Below are 27,013 nucleotides of genomic sequence, written 5' to 3' on the forward strand. Positions count from 1 at the left end.
GGGCTGCCGTGGGATCTCAGGGGAGCTCAGGGCTGTCGTGGAATCTCGGGGGAGCTCAGGGCTGTCGTAGGGTCTCGGGGGAGCTCACGGCTGTCGTGGGATCTCGGGGGAGCTCAGGGTTGTCGTAGGATCTCGGGGGAGCTCGGGGCGGCCGTGGGATCTCGGGGGAGCTCAGGGCTGTCGTGGGATCTCGGGGGAGCTCAGGGCTGTCGTAGGATCTCGGGGGAGCTCGGGGCTGTCGTGGAATCTCGGGGGAGCTCAGGGCTGTCGTGGGATCTCGGGGGAGCTCAGGGCTGTCGTGGGATCTCGGGGGAGCTCAGCGCTGTCGAAGGGTCTCTGGGAAGCTCGGGGCTGTCGTAGGATCTCGGGGGAGCTCAGGGCTGTTGTGGGATCTCGGGGGAGCTCAGGGCTGTCGTGGAATCTCGGGGGAGCTCAGGGCTGTCATGGGATCTCGGGGGAGCTCAGGGCTGTCGTGGGATCTCGGGGGAGCTCAGCGCTGTCGTAGGGTCTCGGGGAAGCTCGGGGCTGTCGTAGGATCTCGGGGGAGCTCGGGGCTGCCGTGGGATCTCAGGGCTGTCGTGGGATCTCGGGGGAACTCGGGGCTGCCGTAGGATCTCGCGGGAGCTCGGGGCTGCTGTGGGATCTCGGGGAGCTCAGGGCTGTCGTGGGATCTTGGGGGAGCTCAGGGCTGCCGTGGGATCTCGGGGGAGCTCGGGGCTGCTGTGGGATCTCGGGGGAGCTCAGGGCTGTCGTGGGGTCTCGGGGGAGCTCAGAGCTGTCATGGGGTCTCGGGGGAGCTCGGGGCTGTCGTCGGATCTCGGGGGAGCTCAGGGCTGTCGTGGGGTCTCGCGGGAGCTCGGGGCTGCCGTGGGATCTCGGAGATGCTCAGGGCTGTCTTGGGATCTCGGGGGAGCTCAGGACTGTCGTGAGATCTCGGGGGAGCTCAGGGCTGTCGTGGGATCTCGGGGGAGCTCAGGGCTGTCGTGGGATTTCGGGGGAGCTCAGGGCTACCGTGGGATTACGGGGGAGCTCAAGGCTGTCGTGGGATCACGGGGGAGCTCGGGGCTGTCGTGGGATCTCGGGGGATCTCGGGGCTGTCGTGGGATTTCGGGGGAGCTCAGGGCTGTCGTGGGGTCTCGGGGGAGCTCGGGGCTGTCGTGGGATCTCGGGGGAGCTCTGGGCTGTCGTGGGGTCTCGGGGGAGCTCAGGGCTGTCGTGGGATCTCGGGGGAGCTCAGGGTTGTCGTAGGATCTCGGGGGAGCTCGGGGCGGCCGTGGGATCTCGGGGGAGCTCAGGGCTGTCGTGGGATCTCGGGGGAGCTCAGGGCTGTCGTAGGATCTCGGGGGAGCTCGGGGCTGTCGTGGAATCTCGGGGGAGCTCAGGGCTGTCGTGGGATCTCGGGGGAGCTCAGGGCTGTCGTGGGATCTCGGGGGAGCTCAGCGCTGTCGAAGGGTCTCTGGGAAGCTCGGGGCTGTCGTAGGATCTCGGGGGAGCTCAGGGCTGTTGTGGGATCTCGGGGGAGCTCAGGGCTGTCGTGGAATCTCGGGGGAGCTCAGGGCTGTCATGGGATCTCGGGGGAGCTCAGGGCTGTCGTGGGATCTCGGGGGAGCTCAGCGCTGTCGTAGGGTCTCGGGGAAGCTCGGGGCTGTCGTAGGATCTCGGGGGAGCTCGGGGCTGCCGTGGGATCTCAGGGCTGTCGTGGGATCTCGGGGGAACTCGGGGCTGCCGTAGGATCTCGCGGGAGCTCGGGGCTGCTGTGGGATCTCGGGGAGCTCAGGGCTGTCGTGGGATCTTGGGGGAGCTCAGGGCTGCCGTGGGATCTCGGGGGAGCTCGGGGCTGCTGTGGGATCTCGGGGGAGCTCAGGGCTGTCGTGGGGTCTCGGGGGAGCTCAGAGCTGTCATGGGGTCTCGGGGGAGCTCGGGGCTGTCGTCGGATCTCGGGGGAGCTCAGGGCTGTCGTGGGGTCTCGCGGGAGCTCGGGGCTGCCGTGGGATCTTGGAGATGCTCAGGGCTGTCTTGGGATCTCGGGGGAGCTCAGGACTGTCGTGAGATCTCGGGGGAGCTCAGGGCTGTCGTGGGATCTCGGGGGAGCTCAGGGCTGTCGTGGGATTTCGGGGGAGCTCAGGGCTACCGTGGGATTACGGGGGAGCTCAGGGCTGTCGTGGGATCACGGGGGAGCTCGGGGCTGTCGTGGGATCTCGGGGGATCTCGGGGCTGTCGTGGGATTTCGGGGGAGCTCAGGGCTGTCGTGGGGTCTCGGGGGAGCTCGGGGCTGTCGTGGGATCTCGGGGGAGCTCTGGGCTGTCGTGGGGTCTCGGGGGAGCTCAGGGCTGTCGTGGGATCTCGGGGGAGCTCAGGGCTGTCGTAGGATCTCGGGGGAGCTCGGGGCTGCCGTGGGATCTCGGGGGAGCTCAGGGCTGTCGTGGGATCTCGGGGGAGCTCAGGGCTGTCGTGGGATCTCCGGGGAGCTCAGGGCTGTCGAGGGATCTCGGGGGAGCTCGGGGCTGCCGTGGGATCTCGGGGGAGCTCAGGGCTGTCGTGGGATCTCGGGGGAGCTCAGGGCTGTTGTGGGATCACGGGGGAGCTCGGGGCTGTCGTGGGATCTCGGGGGAGCTCAGGGCTGTCGTGGGATCACGTGGGAGCTCAGGGCTGCCGTGGGATCTCGGGGGAGCTCAGGGCTGCCGTGGGATCTAGGGGGAGCTCAGGGCTGTCGTAGGGTCTCGGAGGAGCTCAGGGCTGCCGTGGGATCTCAGGGGAGCTCAGGGCTGTCGTGGAATCTCGGGGGAGCTCAGGGCTGTCGTAGGGTCTCGGGGGAGCTCACGGCTGTCGTGGGATCTCGGGGGAGCTCAGGGCTGTCGTAGGATCTCGGGGGAGCTCGGGGCGGCCGTGGGATCTCGGGGGAGCTCAGGGCTGTCGTGGGATCTCGGGGGAACTCAGGGCTGTCGTAGGATCTCGGGGGAGCTCGGGGCTGTCGTGGAATCTCGGGGGAGCTAAGGGCTGTCGTGGGATCTCGGGGGAGCTCAGGGCTGTCGTGGGATCTCGTGGGAGCTCAGCGCTGTCATAGGGTCTCTGGGAAGCTCGGGGCTGTCGTAGGATCTCGGGGGAGCTCAGGGCTGTTGTGGGATCTCGGGGGAGCTCAGGGCTGTCGTAGGATCTCGGGGGAGCTCAGGGCTGTCGTAGGATCTCGGGGGAGCTCGGGGCTGTTGTGGAATCTCGGGGGAGCTCAGGGCTGTCGTGGGATCTCGGGGGAGCTCAGGGCTGTCGTGGGATCTCGGGGGAGCTCAGCGCTGTCGTAGGGTCTCGGGGAAGCTCGGGGCTGTCATAGGATCTCGGGGGAGCTCGGGGCTGCCGTGGGATCTCGGGGGAGCTCAGGGCTGTCGTGGGATCTCGGGGGAACTCGGGGCTGCCGTAGGATCTCGCGGGAGCTCGGGGCTGCTGTGGGATCTCGGGGGAGCTCAGGGCTGTCGTGGGATCTTGGGGGAGCTCAGGGCTGCCATGGGATCTCGGGGGAGCTCGGGGCTGCTGTGGGATCTCGGGGGAGCTCAGGGCTGTCGTAGGGTCTCGGGGGAGATCAGGGCTGTCGTGGGATCTCGGGGGAGCTCGGGGCTGCCGTGTGATCTCGGGGGAGCTCAGGGCTGTCGTGGGATCTTGGGGGAGCTCAGGGCTGCTGTGGGATCTCAGGGGAGCTCAGGGCTGTCGTAGGGTCTCGGGAGAGCTCGAGGGCTGTCATGGGATCTCGGGGAGCTCAGGGCTGCCGTGGGATCTCGGGGGAGCTCGGGGCTGTCGTGGGATCTCGGGGGAGCTCAGAGCTGTCGTGGGATCTCGGGGGAGCTCAGGGCTGTCGTGGGATCTCGGGGGAGCTCAGGGCTGTCGTGGGATCACGGCGGAGCTCAGGGATGTCATGGGATCTCGGGGGAGCTCAGGGCTGTCTTGGGATCTCGGGGGAACTCAGGGCTGTCGTGGGATCTCGGGGGAACTCAGGGCTGTCGTGGGATCTCGGGGGAGCTCAGGGCTGTCGTGGGATCTCGGGAGAGCTCAGGGCTGTCGTGGGATCACGGGGAAGCTCGGGTCTGTCGTGGGATCTCGGGGGAGCTCAGGGCTGTCGTGGGATCTCGGGGGAGCTCAGGGCTGTCTTGGGATCTCAGGGGTGCTCGGGGCTGTCGTGGGATCTCGGGGGAGCTCATGGCTGCCGTGGGATCTCGGGGGAGCTCAGGGCTGTCGTAGGGTCTCGGGGGAGCTCAGGGCTGTCGTGGGATCTCGGGGGAGCTCAGAGCTGTCGTCAGATCTCGGGGGAGCTCGGGGCTGCCGTGGGATCTCGGGGGAGCTCAGGGCTGTCGTAGGGTCTCGGGGGAGCTCAGAGCTGTCGTCGGATCTCGGGGGAGCTCGGGGCTGCCGTGGGATCTCGGGGGAGCTCAGGGCTGTCGTTGGGTCTCGGGGGAACTCAGGGCTGTCGTGGGATCTCGGGGGAGCTCAGGGCTGTCGTGGGAGCTCGGGGGAGCTCAGGGCTGTCGTGGGATTCGGGTGAGCTCAGGGCTGCCGTGGGATCTCGGGGGAGCTCAGGGCTGTCGTGGGATCTCGAGGGAGCTCAGGGCTGCCGTGGGATCTCGGGGGAGCTCAGTGCTGTCGTGGGAGCTCGGGGGAGCTCAGGGCTGCCGTGGGATCTCGGGGGAGCTCAGTGCTGTCGTGGGAGCTCGGGGGAGCTCAGGGCTGCCGTGGGATCTCGAGGGAGCTCAGGGCTGTCGTGGGATTCGGGTGAGCTCAGGGCTGCCGTGGGATCTCGGGGGAGCTCAGGGCTGTCGTGGGATCTCGAGGGAGCTCAGGGCTGCCGTGGGATCTCGGGGGAGCTCAGGGCTGTCGTGGGATCTCGAGGGAGCTCAGGGCTGCCGTGGGATCTCGGGGGAGCTCAAGGCTGTCGTGGGATTCGGGTGAGCTCAGGGCTGTCGTGGGATCTCGGGGGAGCTCAGGGCTGTCGTGGGATCTCGAGGGAGCTCGGAGCTGCTGTGGGGTCAGGATTGACCATCTCCACGCCATCGTCTTTGGGCTGTCACTGTCTCTGCATTGTAACAGGTTTTTACCCTTTCAACTGGTACATAAACTGACACCTTTATACAAGGCATCATGTTTGTAATAACTACAACACAAGCAGTCAAAATGCAAACAAAAAGCAACAACTGATGATGATAATGATATGCACTGTCCTTGAAGTTGATTGGTCCACACCTGAGACAGATTTTCTTAGAGCATAGTCTCCATTGGTGTTGGACCAGAAGACGCCAAAAGGTGTACAACTCAAAAACAGCGCACTATCAGAGTATTGAGAGCTCGGGGTAAGCATTTACACTATCAGACCTCCTTTACCAGTGGCAAAATATAGTAATAGATTTTTACCCTTTCAACTGGTACAAAAACTGACACCTTTATACAAGGCATCATGTTTGCGATAACCACAACAAGCAGTCAAAATGCAAACAAAAAGAAACTCTGATGATTATATGCACTGTCCTTGAAGTTGATTGGTCCACACCCGAGACAGCTTTTCTTAGAGCCCAGTCTCCATTGGTGTTGTACCAGATGACGCCAAAAGGTGAAAGGCTGTGATCTTTCAATGATTTGTGAGCTCCTCACACAATCCAGCCTGGTTAAACCCAGGATGGATCGTGGGCAGGCCAGCCTAAATGTTTCCAACTGGCGAAGATGCTCCATTAGGGGGGTCCACAGAGAGACACACACAGAGGGACACACAGCCATGAGTGTACCACTCGTATTGGTATAACTTTATTGGTCACCAACATCAAACGGGGAAGACAACCACCACCACCACTACTACAACCACCACCACGACTACAACCACCACCACCACCACTACTTCCACCAATCACAGGCAGACACGAGGGGAGTGGTGGGAGGGGGGGCAATTAGAGTTCGTAGGGGTGTGGGGGGAAAGTGTGGGGCACACCAAACAGATAGCCGGCACGCTAACCAGATAACTGGCACGCTAACCAGATAACCGGCACGCTAACCAGATAACCGGCACGCTAACCAGATAACCGGCACGCTAACCAGATAACCGGCACGCTAACCAGATAACCGGCACGCTAACCAGATAACCGGCACGACAACCGAAAAGCTGGCACACTAACCAGAACAATAACCAGGTAGCCGGCACGCTCAACAGATAGCCAGCATACTAACCAGATAGCCAGCATACTAACCAAGTAACCGGCACACTAACCAGATAGCCGGCATATTCACCAAGTAACCGGCACGCCAACCAGATAGCCAGCATACTAACCAAGTAACCGGCATGCCCACCAGATAGCCAGCATACTAACTAAATAACTGGCACGCTAACCAGATAGCCGGCACATTAACCGGATAACTGGCATGCTAACCAGATATCCAGCACGCGAACCAGATAGACGGAATGTTAACCAAATAGCCGGTACGCTAACCAGATAAGCGGCATGCTAACCAGACAGCCAGCAGATTAACCAGTAGGCAAACCAGATAACCAGCCCACAAACCAGATAGACGGAATGTTAACCAAATAGCCAGCATGCTAACCAGATAGCCAGCACACTAACATGCAAAGCAGCTAAACAGCACGCTAACCAGATAACCAGTGGGTTAACCGGCCAGCAGGTTAACCGGCTAGCGGATTAACCAGCTCGTGGGCTAACCAGCTCATGAACTAACCAGAAAGTGAACCAGATAGTGGGCTAACCAGCTAGTGGACTAACCAGCGAGTGGACTAACCAGCTAGTGAACTAACCAGCTAGTGGACTAACCAGCTAGTGGACTAACCAGCTAGTGGACTAACCAGCGAGTGGACTAACCAGCTAGTGAACTAACCAGCTAGTGGACTATCCAGCTAGTGGACTAACCAGCTAGTGGACTAACCAGCTAGTGAACTAACCAGCGAGTGAACTAACCAGCTAGTGGACTAACCAGCTAGTGAACTAACCAGCTCGTGGGCTAACCAGCTCATGAACTAACCAGCTAGTAAACTAACCAGATAGTGGGCTAACCAGATAGTGAACCAGCTCGTGGACTAACCAGCTCATGAACTAACCAGCTAGTAAACTAACCAGATAGTGGGCTAACCAGATAGTGGGCTAACCAGATAGTGAACCAGCTCGTGGACTAACCAGCTCATGAACTATCCAGCTAGTAAACTAACCAGATAGTGGGCTAACCAGCTCGTGGACTAACCAGCTAGTGAACTAACCAGCTAGTAAACTAACCAGCTAGTGGGCTAACCAGCTCGTGGACTAACCAGCTAGTGAACTAACCAGCTAGTAAACTAACCAGCTAGTGGGCTAACCAGCTCGTGGACTAACCAGCTAGTGAACTAACCGACTAGTGGAGTAGCGGGCAAGGAGGACCAGCAGGCATGCGCCTAGCTAGCAGACGACGCTTTCCCACGGTAGCCACGTGGCATGCGACCCAGTGTCCTATGGGGCCAGCATTATATGGGGCCGGCTATAGGGCCGGCTATAGGGCCGGCTATAGGACCAGCGTGCTATGGGGCCGGCGAGCGGTGTGCGCTAGCGCACGAGGGGGCTCTGCTTGAGGGAGATGATGATGCTGCGCATGCGGGAGACGTCTTTGGTCTGCTTGGACGTCTTGGGGTTGAAGTCGCAGAGGCGAGCGACGCGCTCCCACTCGGAGCCCGGACCCTCCTCCTCCTCTCGCTCGCGCACGCACGCCTCCTCCGCAGCCCTGCACGGGCAGGCACGCGCGTGCACGCACGCACAGATACGCACGCACGCACGGGCACGGACGGGCGCACGCACAGGCACGCACAGGCACACGCACACACACGTACGCACACGGGTACACGCACACGGGTACATGCACACACACGTACACACACACGAGTACATGCACAAACACACACGCACAAATACACACGGGTACACACAGATACGGTTACGCGCGCATACGGTTACACGCGCACACACGTACACACACACGGGTACACGCACACACACACAGGTACACACATGAGTGCACGCACACACACACACGGGTACACACATGCACACACACACGGGTGCACGCACACGTACACACACACACGGCGGGTACACACGTACACACACGTACACACACGGGTACACGCACACACGTACACACACACGGGTACACACGTACACAGATAGAGGTAGACACGTACACACACACGCACGCGCACACACGCACGCACGCACACACACGCACGCACGCATACACACACGCACACACACACACGCAGCTCTTACACACAGCACAGGGTGGGAAGGGGGGAGGGGGTCATAGTGTTCACAGGGATTACAAAGGGGTCACATGGGGTCACACAGGGGTCACAGGTCACAGGGGGGGGGGGGTGACCGCACGGGGGGGTGGGGAGGCAGTGTGGGGGGAGGTCACGGGGAGGTCACGGGGAGGTCATGCACTGCTGGGCCAGGCCTGCCCAGGGAGGAGGCCAAACACACCGCTACACAGAGGAGAGGTGGAGATTCCTAAACCCCTCTGTAGGGGGATCTCTAGGGGGGTCTATGGGGGGTCTAGAGGGGTCTCTAGGCGGGTTTAGGAATCTCTAGCGGGTCTAGGGGGTGTCTATGGGGGTCCAGGGGGTCTAGGAATCTCTCAACATCTCTAGGAGGTTTCTACGGGGGGTCTATGGAGGTCTAGGGGGTCTAGGGGGGTCTAGGAATCTCTAGGGGGGTCTATGGAAGTCTAGGGGGGATCTAGGGGGGTCTAGGAATCTCTAGGGGTCTATGGAGGTCTAGGGGGTCTAGGGGGGTCTAGGAATCTCTAGGGGGGTCTATGGAAGTCTAGGGGGGATCTAGGGGGGTCTAGGAATCTCTAGGGGTCTATGGAGGTCTAGGGGGGTCTAGGAATCTCTAGGGGGGTCTATGGAAGTCTAGGGGGGATCTAGGGGGGTCTAGGAATCTCTAGGGGTCTATGGAGGTCTAGGGGGTCTAGGAATCTCTAGGGGGGTCTATGGAAGTCTAGGGGGGATCTAGGGGGGTCTAGGAATCTCTAGGGGTCTATGGAGGTCTAGGGGGTCTAGGGGGGTCTAGGAATCTCTAGGGGGGTCTATGGAAGTCTAGGGGGGATCTAGGGGGGTCTAGGAATCTCTAGGGGTCTATGGAGGTCTAGGGGGTCTAGAGGGGTCTAGGAATCTCTAGGGGGTCTATGGAGGTCTAGGGGCGTCTAGGGGGGGTCTGAGGAGGTCTAGGGGGTCTAGAGGGGTCTAGGAATCTCTAGGGGGTCTATGGAGGTCTAGGGGGGTCTAGGAATCTCTAGGGGGTCTATGGAGGTCTAGGGGGGTCTAGGGGGGTCTATGGAGGTCTAGGGGGGTCTAGGGGGGTCTAGGAATCTCTAGGGGGGTCTATGGAGGTCTAGGGGGATCTAGGGGGGTCTAGGAATCTCTAGGGGGGTCTATGGAAGTCTAGGGGGGATCTAGGGGGGTCTAGGAATCTCTAGGGGTCTATGGAGGTCTAGGGGGTCTAGGGGGGTCTAGGAATCTCTAGGGGGTCTATGGAGGTCTAGGGGGGTCTAGGGGGGGTCTGAGGAGGTCTAGGGGGTCTAGGGGGGTCTAGGAATCTCTAGGGGGTCTATGGAGGTCTAGGGGGGTCTAGGGGGGGGTCTAGGGGGGGTCTATGGAGGTCTAGGGGGATCTAGGGGGGTCTAGGAATCTCTAGGGGGGTCTATGGAAGTCTAGGGGGGATCTAGGGGGGTCTAGGAATCTCTAGGGGTCTATGGAGGTCTAGGGGGTCTAGGGGGGTCTAGGAATCTCTAGGGGGTCTATGGAGGTCTAGGGGGGTCTAGGGGGGGTCTGAGGAGGTCTAGGGGGTCTAGGGGGGTCTAGGAATCTCTAGGGGGTCTATGGAGGTCTAGGGGGGTCTAGGGGGGGTCTATGGAGGTCTAGGGGGGTCTAGGAATCTCTAGGGGGTCTATGGAGGTCTAGGGGGGTCTAGGAATCTCTAGGGGGTCTATGGAGGTCTAGGGGGGTCTAGGGGGGTCTATGGAGGTCTAGGGGGGTCTAGGGGGGGGTCTGAGGAGGTCTAGGGGGATCTAGGGGGGTCTAGGAATCTATAGGGGGGTCTATGGAGGTCTAGGGGGTCTAGGGGGTCTAGGGATCTCTAGGGGGGTCTATGGAGGTCTAGGGGGTCTAGGGGGGTCTAGGAATCTCTAGGGGGGTCTATGGAGGTCTAGGGGGATCTAGGGGGGTCTAGGAATCTCTAGGGGGTTCTATGGAGGTCTAGGGGGATCTAGGGGGGTCTATGGAGGTCTAGGGGGGTCTAGGGGGGTCTAGGGGGGTCTATGGAGGTCTAGGGGGGTCTAGGGGGGGTCTGTGGAGGTCTAGGGGGGTCTAGGGGGGGTCTGAGGAGGTCTAGGGGGATCTAGGGGGGTCTAGGAATCTCTAGGGGGGTCTATGGAGGTCTAGGGGATCTAGGGGGTCTAGGAATCTCTAGGGGGGTCTATGGAGGTCTAGGGGGTCTAGGGGGGTCTAGGAATCTCTAGGGGGGTCTATGGAGGTCTAGGGGGATCTAGGGGGGTCTAGGAATCTCTAGGGGGGTCTATGGAAGTCTAGGGGGGATCTAGGGGGGTCTAGGAATCTCTAGGGGTCTATGGAGGTCTAGGGGGTCTAGGGGGGTCTAGGAATCTCTAGGGGGTCTATGGAGGTCTAGGGGGGTCTAGGGGGGGTCTGAGGAGGTCTAGGGGGTCTAGGGGGGTCTAGGAATCTCTAGGGGGTCTATGGAGGTCTAGGGGGGTCTAGGGGGGGGTCTAGGGGGGGTCTATGGAGGTCTAGGGGGATCTAGGGGGGTCTAGGAATCTCTAGGGGGGTCTATGGAAGTCTAGGGGGGATCTAGGGGGGTCTAGGAATCTCTAGGGGTCTATGGAGGTCTAGGGGGTCTAGGGGGGTCTAGGAATCTCTAGGGGGTCTATGGAGGTCTAGGGGGGTCTAGGGGGGGTCTGAGGAGGTCTAGGGGGGTCTAGGAATCTCTAGGGGGTCTATGGAGGTCTAGGGGGGTCTAGGGGGGGTCTATGGAGGTCTAGGGGGGTCTAGGAATCTCTAGGGGGTCTATGGAGGTCTAGGGGGGTCTAGGAATCTCTAGGGGGTCTATGGAGGTCTAGGGGGGTCTAGGGGGGTCTATGGAGGTCTAGGGGGGTCTAGGGGGGGGTCTGAGGTCTAGGGGGATCTAGGGGGGTCTAGGAATCTATAGGGGGGTCTATGGAGGTCTAGGGGGTCTAGGGGGTCTAGGGATCTCTAGGGGGGTCTATGGAGGTCTAGGGGGTCTAGGGGGGTCTAGGAATCTCTAGGGGGGTCTATGGAGGTCTAGGGGGGTCTAGGAATCTCTAGGGGGTTCTATGGAGGTCTAGGAGGATCTAGGGGGGTCTATGGAGGTCTAGGGGGGTCTAGGGGGGTCTAGGGGGGTCTATGGAGGTCTAGGGGGGTCTAGGGGGGTCTGTGGAGGTCTAGGGGGGTCTAGGGGGGGTCTGAGGAGGTCTAGGGGGATCTAGGGGGGTCTAGGAATCTCTAGGGGGGTCTATGGAGGTCTAGGGGATCTAGGGGGTCTAGGAATCTCTAGGGGGGTCTATGGAGGTCTAGGGGGTCTAGGGGGGTCTAGGAATCTCTAGGGGGGTCTATGGAGGTCTAGGGGGATCTAGGGGGGTCTAGGAATCTCTAGGGGGGTCTATGGAGGTCTAGGGGGATCTAGGGGGGTCTATGGAGGTCTAGGGGGGTCTAGGGGGGGGTCTGAGGAGGTCTAGGGGGGATCTAGGGGGGTCTATGGAGGTCTAGGAGGGTCTAGGGGGGGGGTCTGAGGAGGTCTAGGGGGGTCTAGGGGGATCTAGGGGGGTCTATGGAGGTCTAGGGGGGGGTGTGAGGAGGTCTAGGGGGGTCTATGGAGGTCTAGGGGGGTCTAGGGGGGGTCTAAGGAGGTCTAGGGGGGTCTAGGGGGATCTAGGGGGGTCTATGGAGGTCTAGGGGATAACTAGGGGGTTTGGGGGGGTCTCCCGACATCTCTAGTAGGAGTTTGTGCGTTTGCACCGCAGGGGGGCAATCGGAAGAGCAGTGGGGGGCAGTGGGGGGCAGTGGGGGGGCACGGAGCGTCACAACGACACACAAAGACGATGCAAAGAATAGGGGGGGGGGGGTGGGGTGGGGGTGGTAAGCAGATCACTTACAAAACAAGGAATTGAAACAGAGACAACTGGAATCTATTTGTGATGTTGTGCTACACCGCAGGCCAAGCCCGCTGAGCCGTGCGGGAGCTTCTTTGCTGCCCAGAAGCGACCGACCGACCCCCGGCCATCGCACGCAGTGGGTGGCCAGGAAAGTATCGCGTGGATTGCGTGTGGCAGCAACATCGTCTAGAAAGCGTGTTTCTATAGGGGTCTCCCAGACACATATATAGGGGTCTCTATGGGTCTTTACGTGTCTCTGGGAATCTCTATGGGATTCTCTATGGGATCTATGGGATTCTCTATGGGATTCTCTATGGGATTCTCTATGGGATTATCTATGGGAATCTGTATGGGATTCTCTATGGGATTATCTATGGGAATCTGTATGGGATTCTCTATGGGATTCTCTATGGGATTCTCTATGGGAATCTCTATGGGATTATCTATGGGGATCTGTATGGGATTCTCTATGGGATTCTCTATGGGATTCTCTATGGGATTCTCTATGGGATTATCTATGGGGATCTGTATGGGATTCTCTATGGGATTCTCTATGGGATTCTCTATGGGATTCTCTATGGGAATCTCTATGGGATTATCTATGGGAATCTGTATGGGATTCTCTATGGGATTCTCTATGGGATTCTCTATGGGAATCTCTATGGGATTCTCTATGGGATTCTCTATGGGATTCTCTATGGGATTCTCTATGGGATTCTCTATGGGAATCTCTATGGGATTCTCTATGGGATTCTCTATGGGATTGCGTGTGGCAGCAACATCGTCTAGAAAGCGTGTTTCTATAGGGGTCTCCCAGACACATATATAGGGGTCTCTATGGGTCTTTACGTGTCTCTGGGAATCTCTATGGGATTCTCTATGGGATCTATGGGATTCTCTATGGGATTCTCTATGGGATTCTCTATGGGATTCTCTATGGGATTGTGTGTGGCAGCAACATCGTCTAGAAAGCGTGTTTCTATAGGGGTCTCCCAGACATATCCAGGGGTCTCTATGGGTCTTTACGTGTCTCTGGGAATCTCTATGGGATTCTCTATGGGATCTATGGGATTCTCTATGGGATTCTCTATGGGATTGTGTGTGGCAGCAACATCGTCTAGAAAGCGTGTTTCTATAGGGGTCTCACAGACATATCCAGGGGTCTCTATGGGTCTCTAGGGAATCTCTATGGGATCTATGGGATTTCTATGGGATCCATGGGATTCTCTATGGGATCTATGGGATTTCTATGGGATCCATGGGATTCTCTATGGGATCTATGGGTGTCTATGGGTCTCTAGGAATCTCTGTGGGTCTATATGGGTCTCTATGGGTCTCTCTGGGATTCTCTATAGGAATCTCTATGGGAATCTCTATGGGATTGCGTGTGGCAGCAACATCGTCTAGAAAGCGTGTTTCTATAGGGGTCTCCCAGACATATCCAGGGGTCTCTATGGGTCTTTACGGGACTATGGGAATCTCTATAGGATTCTCTATGGGATTCTCTATGGGATTCTGTTTGGGATTACGTGTGGCAGCAACATCGTCTAGAAAGCGTGTTTCTATAGGGGTCTCCACGACATATCCAGGGGTCTCTATGGGTCTTTACGGGACTCTGGGAATCTCTATGGGATCTATGGAATTTCTATGGGATCCATGGGATTCTCTTTGGGATCCATGGGATTCTCTATGGGATCCATGGGATTCTCTATGGGATCCATAGGTGTCTGTGGGTCTCTGTGGGTCTCTGTGGGCCTCTGTGGGCCTCTGTGGGCCTCTGTGGGCCTCTGTGGGCCTCTGTGGGCCTCTGTGGGCCTCTGTGGGCCTCTGTGGGCCTCTGTGGGCCTCTGTGGGCCTCTGTGGGCCTCTGTGGGCCTCTGTGGGCCTCTGTGGGCCTCTAAGAATCTCTGTGGGTCTCTATGGGTCTCTATGGGTCGCTATGGGTCTCTAGGAATCTCTATGGGTCTCTACGGGTCTCTACGGGTCTCTATGGGTCTCTAGGACACTCTACAGGTGATGAGGGATCTGTATGGGTCTCTAGGGGGTCGCTAGGGATCTTCAGGGGTCTCTAAGAAGGTCTCTAAGGGGCTCTCTAAGGGGGTCTCTAAGGGGGTTTCTCGGGGAGGGGGCAGGTGGTGTACGAGGGGGGTGGTGGGGGGGTGGTGGTGGTGGACTTTGCAGCACCGACAGTGACACGAGACCACGACCACAGGAGCAGCAGCAGCAGCAGGAGTGAGAGTGGTGAGGGGGGTGGTGCTGGCAGCACTTAACTGTTCTACCTCGTAACAGGGCAGCTTTAGGCTAGTGCTGTGCTGGGGGCGGTGGGCACAGAGCACGGCACACACCACCACGGGTTACACAGCGGCGGCGGCTGAGGCGGCGCCAGCAGCAGCAGCACCACCAGTCACCACCACCACCACAGTCATCACCATCATCACCACCACTACTACCACCAGCGTCATCACCAGCGTCATCACCACCACCACGGTCGTCACCACCAACACCACCATCACCACCGTCACCACCACCGTCGTCACCACCACCAACACCGTCATCACCACCATCACCACCACGGCTACGGTCATCACCACCACCACCGTCATTACTACCACCACCACCACCGTCATCACCACCACCGTCATCACCACCACCGTCATCACCACCACCGTCATCACCACCACCGTCATCACCACCACCACCACCACCATCACCACCACGGTCATCATCACCACCACCACCACCACCACGGTCACCACCACCGTCGTCACCACCACCGTCGTCACCACCACCGTCGTCGTCACCACCACCGTCGTCGTCACCACCACCGTCGTCGTCACCACCACCACCACCACGGTCATCACCACCACCATCATCATCATCATCACCACCGTCATCACCACCACCGTCATCACCACCACCACCATCATCATCATCACCACCACCACCACCGTCATCACCACCACCACCATCATCATCATCACCACCACCACCATCATCACCACCACCACCGTCATCACCACCACCACCGTCATCACCACGGTCATCACCACCACCACCACCACGGTTACCACCACCATGGTCACCACCACCACGGTCACCACCACCACGGTCACCACCACCACGGTCACCACCACCACGGTCACCACCACCACCACCACCACCACCGTCACCATCATCACCACGGTCATCACCACCACTACCACCGTCATCACCACCACCACTATGGTCATCATCATCAGCATCTTCATCATCATCATCAGCAGTAGCAGCAGCATCATCACCATCAGTGGCACCATCATCATTGTCATCAGTAGTACGATCATCATCAGTAGCACCACCACCATCATCATCAGCGTGCGGTGTGTTTGGTTGGTGGACCCGTTACCCACGAAGTTGTCACCTACTGGAATTATCCCCGACTCAGTGACACATACAGTGACACAACAACAACAACAACCGCCATTCGCCACTAAGTGGCGGTGACGTCACCACGACGCTTGTGCCAGGCCATGTGCACCCTGAGGCCACGTGAAGTGTCGAACGCCCGCTGGCAGGAGGTCACGGGGCAGACCCAGGTGCCACGGGTCGACTGACCGAGATGACCGAGATGACTGGCTGATGCACCACCTGTGCCCCCTACTGTGCCAACTTGCTGTGCTTTAGCCACCCGGCGCTCCGCTCGTTGTTGTGAGCGTCGCTCCTCCGCCCTCCGTTGTTGTTGGAGAGCGACTGCCTCCAACTGCCCAGTAGCGTCCTTCACGAGCCTCCTCCACTGAGGCCGATCTTGACACCGCTGGTACCAGTCATCGGCAAGTCCACTCAGCTCCACGTCCTCCTGTACCACATCACTCCATCTCTTCTCTAGCCCGTGCCGCGCCCGTTTAGCCCCCTCGATCCGGCCAAACAAAAGCTGTTTAGGCATGCGGTGGCTGGGCATGCGGGCTACATGACCCAGCCAACGCAGCCTTGCCTGCCGGAGGAGCTCACTGATGGGACTTTGCCCAGATCTTTCAAGGACTTGTGAGCTCCTCACACAATCCAGCCTGGTTAAACCCAGGATGGATCGTAGGCAGGCCAGCCTAAATGTTTCCAACTGGCGAAGATGCTCCACTAGGGGGGGTCCACGTTTCGCAAGCGTAGAGAAGGGAGGGAATGACCGTGGCCGAGAAGACCTGAAGCTTCGTGCGGAGCGACAGACCAGGTAGCTTCCACACAGCGTTACGCAACCGATGAAAAGATATTGCCGCTCGACTGATTCGGAGTGAGACCTCTGCTGATAAACTGGAGCCGGTCATGAGCACACTGCCCAGGTATGGGAAACTCTCTACTCTCTCCACAACTGCCCCATCACCGATTGGGAGTTGTGGGGGCGGAGTGCCCGATGGTACAAAATACCCAGGCAGGTGCTTAGTTTTGGTGGGGCTGATGGTAAGGCCCCACCTCTTACTGGCACACTCCAGTCTCAGCAGCAGCGTCTCCAACTCCTCTTCTGAATGAGCAGCTATTACCAAATCATCGGCATACATAACGTGGTTGACCAATAGGGAGCCATCCCTTGATCGCACCCGGGCGTCGATCAGCCTCCCATTATATCTGTACCAAATGGTAATTCCCCCGGTACAGCTATTGAAGGCTTCACGAACTACGCAGTCGAAATAGATGTTAAATAATGTGGGAGCCAGAGGACATCCCTGTCGCACCCCAAGGTGTACAGGGAAAGGCTCCGACTCCCGGCCACGTAGTTTTACCCGGGCCCGCTCACCATCATGAAGGTCCTTAATGATCGTGAGCAGAGGGTCAGGGACTCCGAAAGCACGAAGAACAACCCAGAGCCCAGGCCTACTGATGGTATCATAGGCCTTGACCAGGTCAATAAAGCAGAGATGTAGGTCTTGTTGGAATTTCCTATACCTCTGCTGTAGCAGACGGACCGAAAATATGGCATCTGTGCAGGACCGCCCTTTCCTGAAACCACATTGGGGCTCCGCAAGCCTCTCCTCAGCATGCCTAGCAAGGCGATGTTGAATAATCCTTGCCAGGACCTTACCCGGCAAACTGAGGAGTGAGATGCCCCTGTAGTTGTTACAGTCTGTGCGGTCCCCCTTCTTAAAGAGGGGGACCACCAGGGCATCCTTCCAGTCCTGCGGAACCCGTCCAGTGGTCCAGACTGTTGTTATGATGTCATATAGGGCAGTCTGTGCACAAACGCCACCCTCCCTCAGCATTTCGCTTGGGAGATCATCTCTGCCCGGTGCCTTCCCTGGTCTCAGACTCCGGATCGCCCTCAGAACTTCCTCAACAGCCGGTACCTCAGCCAGCCACTCACAGGGGGTGACCTCTTCCAATATTTGAGGCACCGCAGCCTCAGCAGGGTTATCCCCACTTTGTGCCATGATGTTTTCCCTCCCCCAGGACCTCACAGAAATGCTCAGCAAATCTGCAAACCTGTTCCTGGGGGTCGGAGATTGGATCACCGTTTTTTCCTCTAATGATGGTAATAGGTGTGGCGCTGCAGGTTACTTTTTTGATGGAGTTAAATAGTGATTTGTGATCGCGGGCTACTGAGGCAGACTCCATCTCCTCAGCAACCCGCGACCACCACCCATCCTTACAGCGCCTCACGGCTCTCTGAACCTCCGAGCGAAGGCTGCGGTAAACCTCCTCATTCTCTGACGTGGGATGCTGTAGCCGATGAGAGTGGGCCTGTCGCTTTTTCTCAACTAACCTGAACACCTCCTCTGTCAGCCAGGGTTTCTGGGGCGGTCTGGACCGCGTACCAAAAGCAGCCATTGCAGCTGCATGAGTCACAGTCCTAAACCTCACCCATTCACCCTCGACATCAGGAGGAGTGGGGGACGATGCCAACCCCAGCTGCAAGCAATGATGAAATTCTCTTCTTGGTTCTTTCGGTAAAGTCACGTAGAAGGGAAGTAATAAAATAATAAAAATAAAACATAATAAAATAATTCTCACGACGTATCGGCCACAATGCAAGCAGCCGTCCTCAGGTGAAACCAGGTCTGTCCCTTAGATGCTGCTAATCCTGTATAATGCACGGACATAAGTAGTACTAATCACATACCTGCATTTCCCATAAATATGCTAAATTCCTCTTGATATGCAAATTCTTTTGTTAAGGCGCCCCTTCCCCCCCCTTCCAACCCAGCTTATATATATGCTCCAAGCACGTGTGCTGTTTCATTCAGACGCTGTTGTCTCGACAGACCTGGTTTCACCTGAGGACGGCTGCTTGCGTTGTGGCCGAAACGTCGTGAGAATTATTTTATTATGTTTTATTTTTATTATTTTATTATTTCCCTTCTACGTGATGACTTTACCGAAAGAACCAAGAAGATGAATCCCTGCAGTCACGAAAGCTTTAAATCGAAAGATGAAATTCTTGCTTGCAACTTTCATCACCTAACTGAGACCAGGCCACTTTTGGTTGGAATGGGGTCCTGGTTGTATACCCACCACCGCAGTGGAAGAATGGCAGGCGCATCTTACAGATGACTAGTCGATGGTCAGAGGGCAGATCAGCTCCACGGTAGGTCCTGGTGTCAAGGACATGGGCTCGCATCCGCTGGTCCGTCACTATGTAGTCCAGCAGATGTTCTTGCTTGGACCCGGCATGCATCCATGATGTTGTGTGGATGCGCCGATGCCGGAAGAGCGTGTTGGTAATTACAAGCCCATGGGCTGCACAAAAATCTAGCAGCCTCCTACCGTTGTTATTGAGTTTATCTGGCCCATGCCTTCCAATCACTCCAAACCAGGTGCCAGCATCATGACCAACTCGGGCATTGAAGTCACCCAACAAGATGACTCTGTCCCGAGTGGCCACTTAGCCAGCACCGGAGGTCATAGAAGGCATCTGACTCATCGGCTTTGCCTGCATCCCTCCACGGATGTTCATCTTCGGTGGGGGCATAAGTAACCACGACCACCACTGCTCGCCTCCGGTTGATGGGAAGGCGAGCCCAAAGTATCCTGGGGCTTACAGCTTCCCACACCTCACCGCCACGCTCCCACGCCCCCTTCATTCTTTTGGTCAGAAGAAGAGCCACTCCCTGTTGTTTGGCAGTCTCCTGTCCCGAGTGGAGGACTGTCCACCCCTCATGGTGGCAGGAGCCAGAACCAGTCCACCGGACCTCCTGAATGCCACAGATATCCAGGCGGTACCGGTCTAGCTCCCGACAAAGGAGTGGCAGCCTCTCCTCCGCAGTGAGCGTTCGAACATTCCCACAGACACTCACGCACACACAGACATTCACGCACACACAGACACTCACGCACACACAGACACTCACCCACAGACACTCATGCACAGACACACACAGACACTCGCGCGCAGACACACTCGCGCGCAGACACACTCGCGCGCAGACACACTCGCGCGCAGACACACTCGCGCGCAGACACACTCGCGCGCAGACACACTCGCGCGCAGACACACGCGCGCAGACACACTCGCGCGCAGACACACACTCGCGCGCAGACACACACTCGCGCGCAGACACTCGCCCGCAGACACTCGCGCGCAGACCCACACTCGCGCGCAGACCCACACTCGCGCGCAGACACACACTCGCGCGCAGACACACTCGCGCGCAGACACTCGCGCGCAGACCCACACTCGCGCGCAGACACTCGCCCGCAGACACTCGCCCGCAGACACTCGCCCGCAGACACTCGCCCGCAGACACTCGCGCGCAGACACTCGCGCGCAGACACTCGCCCGCAGACACTCGCCCGCAGACACTCGCGCGCAGACACTCGCGCGCAGACACTCGCGCGCAGACACTCGCGCGCAGACACTCGCGCGCAGAAACTCACGCGCAGACACTCACGCGCAGACACTCACGCGCAGACACTCACGCGCAGACACTCACGCGCAGACACTCACACACGCACAGACACTCACGCACACACACAGACACTCACGCACACACACAAGACACTCACGCACACACACACAAACACTCACGCACAGACACTCACACACTCACACACACTCACGCACAGACACTCACGCACAGACACTTGCGCGCGCGCGCGTGCGTGTGTGTTCAGTTCTGGTGGAGCTGGTGGAGTGGGTAAGGCTGGGAGCACCCACATGTAGCCAATGACGTGAGCGTTTGGCTGCTCGAAGAACGCCTCGTCAGCCACGCTACGCACACGCGTGTTGGCACGCGTGTTGGCACACGGATTGGCACACGCGTGGCAAACACAGCACACACGTGTGGTACACACAACACACACGCGTGGTACACACAACACACACGTGTGCCACGCGTGTTGGCACGTGGGTTGGCACATGGATTGGCACACGGATTGGTACACGCGTGGCAAACACAGCCCACACGCGTGTTACACACAGCCCACACGCGTGTTACACGGGTTGGCACACATGTGAAGTCGGCACGTGTGGCGCAAGGGTTGGCACACGACGCCACACGCGTGTTGGCACACACGCGTGTTGGCACACACGCATTGGAACACGCGTGTTGGCACACCATAGATCCGTGTCAGCAGTGGGGGGGGGGGGAAAGGGAGAGAGGCAGAGTTCACAGGCGGAGAGGGAGAGAGAGTCGCAAGTTAGCGGAGGTGAGAGGTGAGTGCAGGGTGAGTGCAGGGTGAGTGCAGGGTGAGTGCAGGGTGAGTGCAGGGTGAGTGTAGGGTGAGCAACAGGGTGAGCACAGGGTGAGCACAGGGTGAGCACAGGGTGAGTAAGTAAATGAGCGAGTGGGTGGGTGGATGAATGAGTGAGTGAGTGGGTGAGTGGGTGAGCGAGTGAGCGAGTGAGCGGGCGAGTGAATGGGTGAGTGAGTGGGTGAGTGAGTGGGTGAGTGAGTGGGTGAGTGAGCGGGCGAGTGGTGGTGGTTGTTTCGGTTGTTGTGGTGGTTGTGGTGGTTGTGGTGGTGGTGGTTGTGGTGGTTGTGGCTGTACCGGTTGTTGCGTCGCGTCTTCTCCAGCTGCTCCCCCTGGCGCCCCCTCCACTCCTCCAGCTCCTTCTTGGCGCGCTCCCTCCACTCGCACTCCGCCTTGCGGGAGGCCGCGTCTACAGACACACACACAGTCACACAGAAACACACACACACAGATAGTCAGTCACACACAGACACACACACAGACACACACACAGACACACACACACACACAGTAACACACAGACACAGTCATACACACACACAGACACACACACACACACAGACACACACAGTGACACACACACACAGTCACACACACACACAGACACACAGATACACACACACACAGTGTCTCCCCCCCCGTGTCTCCCTCCCCCCGTGTCTCCCCACCCCCCCGTGTCTCCCCCCTGTGTCTCCCCCCCCGTGTCTCCCCCCCCGCCGTGTCTCCCCCCTCCGTGTCTCCCCCCCCCCCGTGTCTCCCCCCCCCGTGTCTCCCCCCCCCCCCCCGTCTCCCCCCCGTGTCTCCCCCCCCCCCGTGTCTCCCCCCCCCGTGTCTCCTCCCCCCCGTGTCTCCCCCCCCCGTGTCTCTCCCCCCGTGTCTCCCCCCCCCCCGTGTCTCCCCCCCCCCGTGTCTCCCCCCCCCCGTGTCTCCCCCCCCCCGTGTCTCCCCCCCCCCGTGTCTCTCCCCCCCGTGTCTCTCCCCCCCGTGTCTCCCTCCCCCCGTCTCCCCCCCCCCCGTGTCTCCCCCCCCCCGTGTCTCTCCCCCCGTGTCTCCCCCCCCCCCCGTGTCTCCCCCCCCCCGTGTCTCCCCCCCCCCGTGTCTCCCCCCCCCGTGTCTCTCTCCCCCGTGTCTCTCCCCCCCGTGTCTCCCTCCCCCCGTCTCCCCCCCCCCCGTGTCTCCCCCCCCCGTGTCTCCCCCCCCCCCGTGTCTCCCCCCCGTGACTCCCCCCCCCCCGTGTCTCCCCCCCCCCCGTGTCTCCCCCCCCGTGTCTCCCCTCCCCCCCGTGTCTCCCCCCCGTGTTTCACCCCCCGTGTCTCCCCCCCCGTGTCTCTCCCCCGCCCGTGTCTCCCCCCCCACCGTGTCTCCCCCCCCGTGTCTCCCCCCCCCGTGTCTCCCTCCCCCCGTCTCCCCCCCCCCGTGTCTCCCCCCCCCGTGTCTCCCCCCCGTGTCTCCCCCCCGTGTCTCCCCCCCGTGTCTCCCCCCCCGTGTCTCCCCCCCGTGTCTCCCCCTCCGTGTCTCCCCCCCCCCCCGTGTCCCCCCCACCCCGTGTCTCCCCCCCCCCCGTGTCTCCCCCCCGTGTTTCCCCCCCCGTGTCTCCCCCCCCCGTGTCTCTCCCCCCGCCCGTGTCTCCCCCCCCCCGTGTCTCCCCCCCCCGTGTCTCTCCCCCCCGTGTCTCCCCCCCGTGTCTCCCCCCCCCGTGTCTCTCCCCCCCGTGTCTCCCCCCCCCCGTGTCTCTCCCCCCCGTGTCTCCCCCCCCCGTGTCTCTCCCCCCCGTGTCTCCCCCCCGTGTCTCCCCCCCCCGTGTCTCTCCCCCCGCCCGTGTCTCCCCCCCCCCCGTGTCTCCCCCCCCCGTGTCTCCCCCCCCCCGTGTCTCTCCCCCCCGTGTCTCTCCCCCCCGTGTCTCCCCCCCCCCCCCCCCCCCCGTGTCTCCCCCCCCGTGTCTCCCTCCCCCCCCCCCCCCCCGTGTCTCCCCCCCCGTGTTTCCCCCCCCCCCCCCCCGTGTCCCCCCCCCCCCGTGTCCCCCCCCCCCCCGTGTCCCCCCCCCCCCGTGTCTCCCCCCCGTGTCTCCCCCCCGTGTCCCCCCCCCCCCCGTGTCTCCCCCCCCCCCCCCGTCTGTACCCAGCTGGTCCAGCCTCTCTCTCTGTTCGTGTCTCCAGCGGCGCAGAGACTCTGGCTCAGGGGCTGGAGGGAGGTCAGCACCACGACCACCACCAGCTGCTGTGGGTGGTCCGTTAGCGTCCTGTGGGCGACACTCACCACTCTCACTCACCACACTTACTCACCACACTCACTCACTCACTCACACTCACCACACTCACTCACCACACTCACCACACTCACTCACTCACACTTACTCACCACACTCACTCACCACCACCACCAGCTGCTGTGGGTGGTCCGTTAGCGTCCTGTGGGCGACACTCACCACTCTCACTCACCACACTTACTCACCACACTCACTCACACTCACTCACTCACCACACTCACCACACTCACTCACTCACACTCACTCACCACACTCACACTCACTCACCACACTCACTCACCACCACCACCAGCTGCTGTGGGTGGTCCGTTAGTGTCCTGTGGGCGACACTCACCACTCTCACTCACCACACTCACTCACTCACCACACTCACTCACTCACACTCACTCACTCACACTCACTCACTCACCACTCTTACTCACCACACTCACTCACACTCACTCACCACACTCACTCACCACACTCACTCACCACACTCACTCACTCACTCACACTCACTCACTCACACTCACTCACTCACCACACTTACTCACCACCACCACCAGCTGCTGTGGGTGGTCCCTTAGTGTCCTGTGGGCGACACTCACCACTCTTACTCACCACACTCACTCACCACACTCACTCACTCACTCACACTCACTCACCACACTCACCACACTCACTCACCACACTCACTCACCACACTCACTCACTCACCACACTCACTCACCACACTCACTCACTCACACTCACTCACCACACTCACTCACTCACACTCACTCACTCACTCACCACACTTACTCACCACACTCACTCACCACCACCACCAGCTGCTGTGGGTGGTCCCTTAGTGTCCTGTGGGCGACACTCACCACTCTTACTCACCACACTCACTCACCACACTCACTCACCACACTCACTCACCACACTCACTCACACTCACTCACTCACACTCACTCACTCACCACACTTACTCACCACACTCACTCACCACCACCAGCAGCTGCTGTGGGTGGTCCCTTAGTGTCCTGTGGGCGACACTCACCACTCTTACTCACCACACTCACTCACCACACTCACTCACTCACTCACTCACACTCACTCACTCACTCACACTCACTCACCACACTCACCACACTCACTCACTCACTCACACTCACTCACTCACCACTCTTACTCACCACACTCACTCACCACACTCACTCACCACACTCACTCACCACACTCACTCACTCACCACACTCACTCACCACACTCACTCACTCACTCACACTCACTCACTCACTCACTCACCACACTTACTCACTCACTCACTCACCACACTTACTCACCACACTCACTCACCACCACCACCAGCTGCTGTGGGTGGTCCCTTAGTGTCCTGTGGGCGACACTCACCACTCTTACTCACCACACTCACTCACCACACTCACTCACTCACTCACACTCACTCACTCACTCACACTCACTCACCACACTCACTCACTCACTCACACTCACTCACTCACCACTCTTACTCACCACACTCACTCACCACACTCACTCACCACACTCACTCACTCACCACACTCACTCACTCACACTCACACTCACTCACTCACCACACTTACTCACCACACTCACTCACCACCACCACCAGCTGCTGTGGGTGGTCCCTTAGTGTCCTGTGGGCGACACTCACCACTCTTACTCACCACACTCACTCACCACACTCACTCACCACACTCACTCACCACACTCACTCACCACACTCACTCACACTCACTCACTCACACTCACTCACCACACTTACTCACCACACTCACTCACCACCACCAGCAGCTGCTGTGGGTGGTCCCTTAGTGTCCTGTGGGCGACACTCACCACTCTTACTCACCACACTCACTCACCACACTCACTCACTCACTCACACTCACTCACCACACTCACCACACTCACTCACTCACTCACTCACACTCACTCACTCACCACTCTTACTCACCACACTCACTCACCACACTCACTCACCACACTCACTCACTCACCACACTCACTCACCACACTCACTCACTCACACTCACTCACTCACTCACTCACTCACCACACTTACTCACTCACTCACTCACCACACTTACTCACCACACTCACTCACCACCACCACCAGCTGCTGTGGGTGGTCCCTTAGTGTCCTGTGGGCGACACTCACCACTCTTACTCACCACACTCACTCACCACACTCACTCACCACACTCACTCACACTCACTCACTCACACTCACTCACTCACCACACTTACTCACCACACTCACTCACCACCACCAGCAGCTGATGTGGGTGGTCCCTTAGTGTCCTGTGGGCGACACTCACCACTCTTACTCACCACACTCACTCACCACACTCACTCACTCACTCACACTCACTCACCACACTCACCACACTCACTCACTCACTCACACTCACTCACTCACCACTCTTACTCACCACACTCACTCACCACACTCACTCACCACACTCACTCACCACACTCACTCACTCACCACACTCACTCACCACACTCACTCACTCACACTCACTCACTCACTCACTCACCACACTTACTCACTCACTCACTCACCACACTTACTCACCACACTCACTCACCACCACCACCAGCTGCTGTGGGTGGTCCCTTAGTGTCCTGTGGGCGACACTCACCACTCTTACTCACCACACTCACTCACCACACTCACTCACTCACTCACACTCACTCACCACACTCACCACACTCACTCACTCACTCACACTCACTCACTCACCACTCTTACTCACCACACTCACTCACCACACTCACTCACTCACCACACTCACTCACTCACCACACTCACTCACTCACCACACTCACTCACTCACCACTCTTACTCACCACACTCACTCACCACACTCACTCACCACACTCACTCACTCACCACACTCACTCACTCACCACACTCACTCACACTCACTCACTCACCACACTCACTCACCACACTCACTCACACTCACTCACTCACACTCACTCACTCACTCACACTCACTCACCATACTTACTCACCACACTCACTCACCACCACCAGCAGCTGCTGTGGGTGGTCCGTTAGCGTCCTGTGGGCGACACTCACCACACTCACTCACCACACTCACTCACCACACTCACTCACTCACCACACTCACTCACTCACCACACTCACTCACCACTCACACTCACTCACCACTCTCACTCACTCACCACTCACACTCACTCACCACTCACACTCACTCACCACTCACTCACTCACCACTCTCACTCACTCACCACACACACACACTCACCACACACACACACTCACCACACACACACACTCACTCACTCACCACTCACCACACTCACCACTCACTCACCACTCACCACACTCACTCACCACTCACCACACTCACTCACCACTCACCACACTCACTCACCACTCACCACACTCACTCACCACTCACCACACTCACTCACCACTCACACTTACCACTCACCACACGGCCACCACCACCACCAGCAGCTGCGGTGGGTGGGCCGTTAGCGTCCTGTGGGGGACACTCACAACTCTCACTCACCACACTCACTCACCACACTCACTCACCACACTCACTCACTCACCACTCTCACTAGCCACTCTCACTCACCACTCGCCACTTTCAGTCACCGTGTGGTGGTGATGGTAGTAGTGATGGTAGTGGTGGTGATGGTAGTAGTGAGTGATGGTAGTAGTGATGGTTGCGGTGATTATGATTAGTGGTGATGGTAGTGGTGGTGATGGTAGTGGTGGTGAGTAGTAGTAGTGGTGGTTGTAGTAATGGTGGTAGTGATGTGATAGTGAGTAGTGGTGTTGGTGACGGTGGTGGTGGTGACGGTGGTGACGGTGGTGATGTGATAGTATTGGTGAGTAGTAGTGGTGAGTAGTAGTGGTGAGTA

General features: G+C 59.0%; 1 protein-coding gene across 3 annotated transcripts in view; it reads right to left on the bottom strand.

Annotated features, from left to right (window-relative positions):
* Positions 1-5,753: 5,753 nt before the first annotated feature.
* The window catches only part of LOC144953363 (clathrin light chain A-like), a 32,086-nt gene continuing 10,826 nt past the window's right edge, over positions 5,754-27,013 (bottom strand). The window contains exons 3-7 of one of the 3 annotated variants that reach the window (XM_078883928.1): positions 22,954-23,074; positions 21,133-21,244; positions 20,300-20,353; positions 14,455-14,490; positions 5,754-7,722 (exon numbers count right to left, since the gene is read on the bottom strand). In XM_078883928.1, coding sequence (XP_078740054.1) covers positions 7,548-7,722; positions 14,455-14,490; positions 20,300-20,353; positions 21,133-21,244; positions 22,954-23,074 — 498 coding nt within the window. In that variant the 3' untranslated portion in view covers positions 5,754-7,547. The remainder of the gene's footprint in view (positions 7,723-14,454; positions 14,491-20,299; positions 20,354-21,132; positions 21,245-22,953; positions 23,075-27,013) is intronic. The other 2 variants (XM_078883926.1, XM_078883927.1) reach the window with 2 other exon arrangements.

The sequence above is a fragment of the Lampetra fluviatilis genome, chromosome 75 (genome assembly GCF_964198595.1).
Source record: "Lampetra fluviatilis chromosome 75, kcLamFluv1.1, whole genome shotgun sequence".
Taxonomy (NCBI): domain Eukaryota; kingdom Metazoa; phylum Chordata; class Hyperoartia; order Petromyzontiformes; family Petromyzontidae; genus Lampetra; species Lampetra fluviatilis.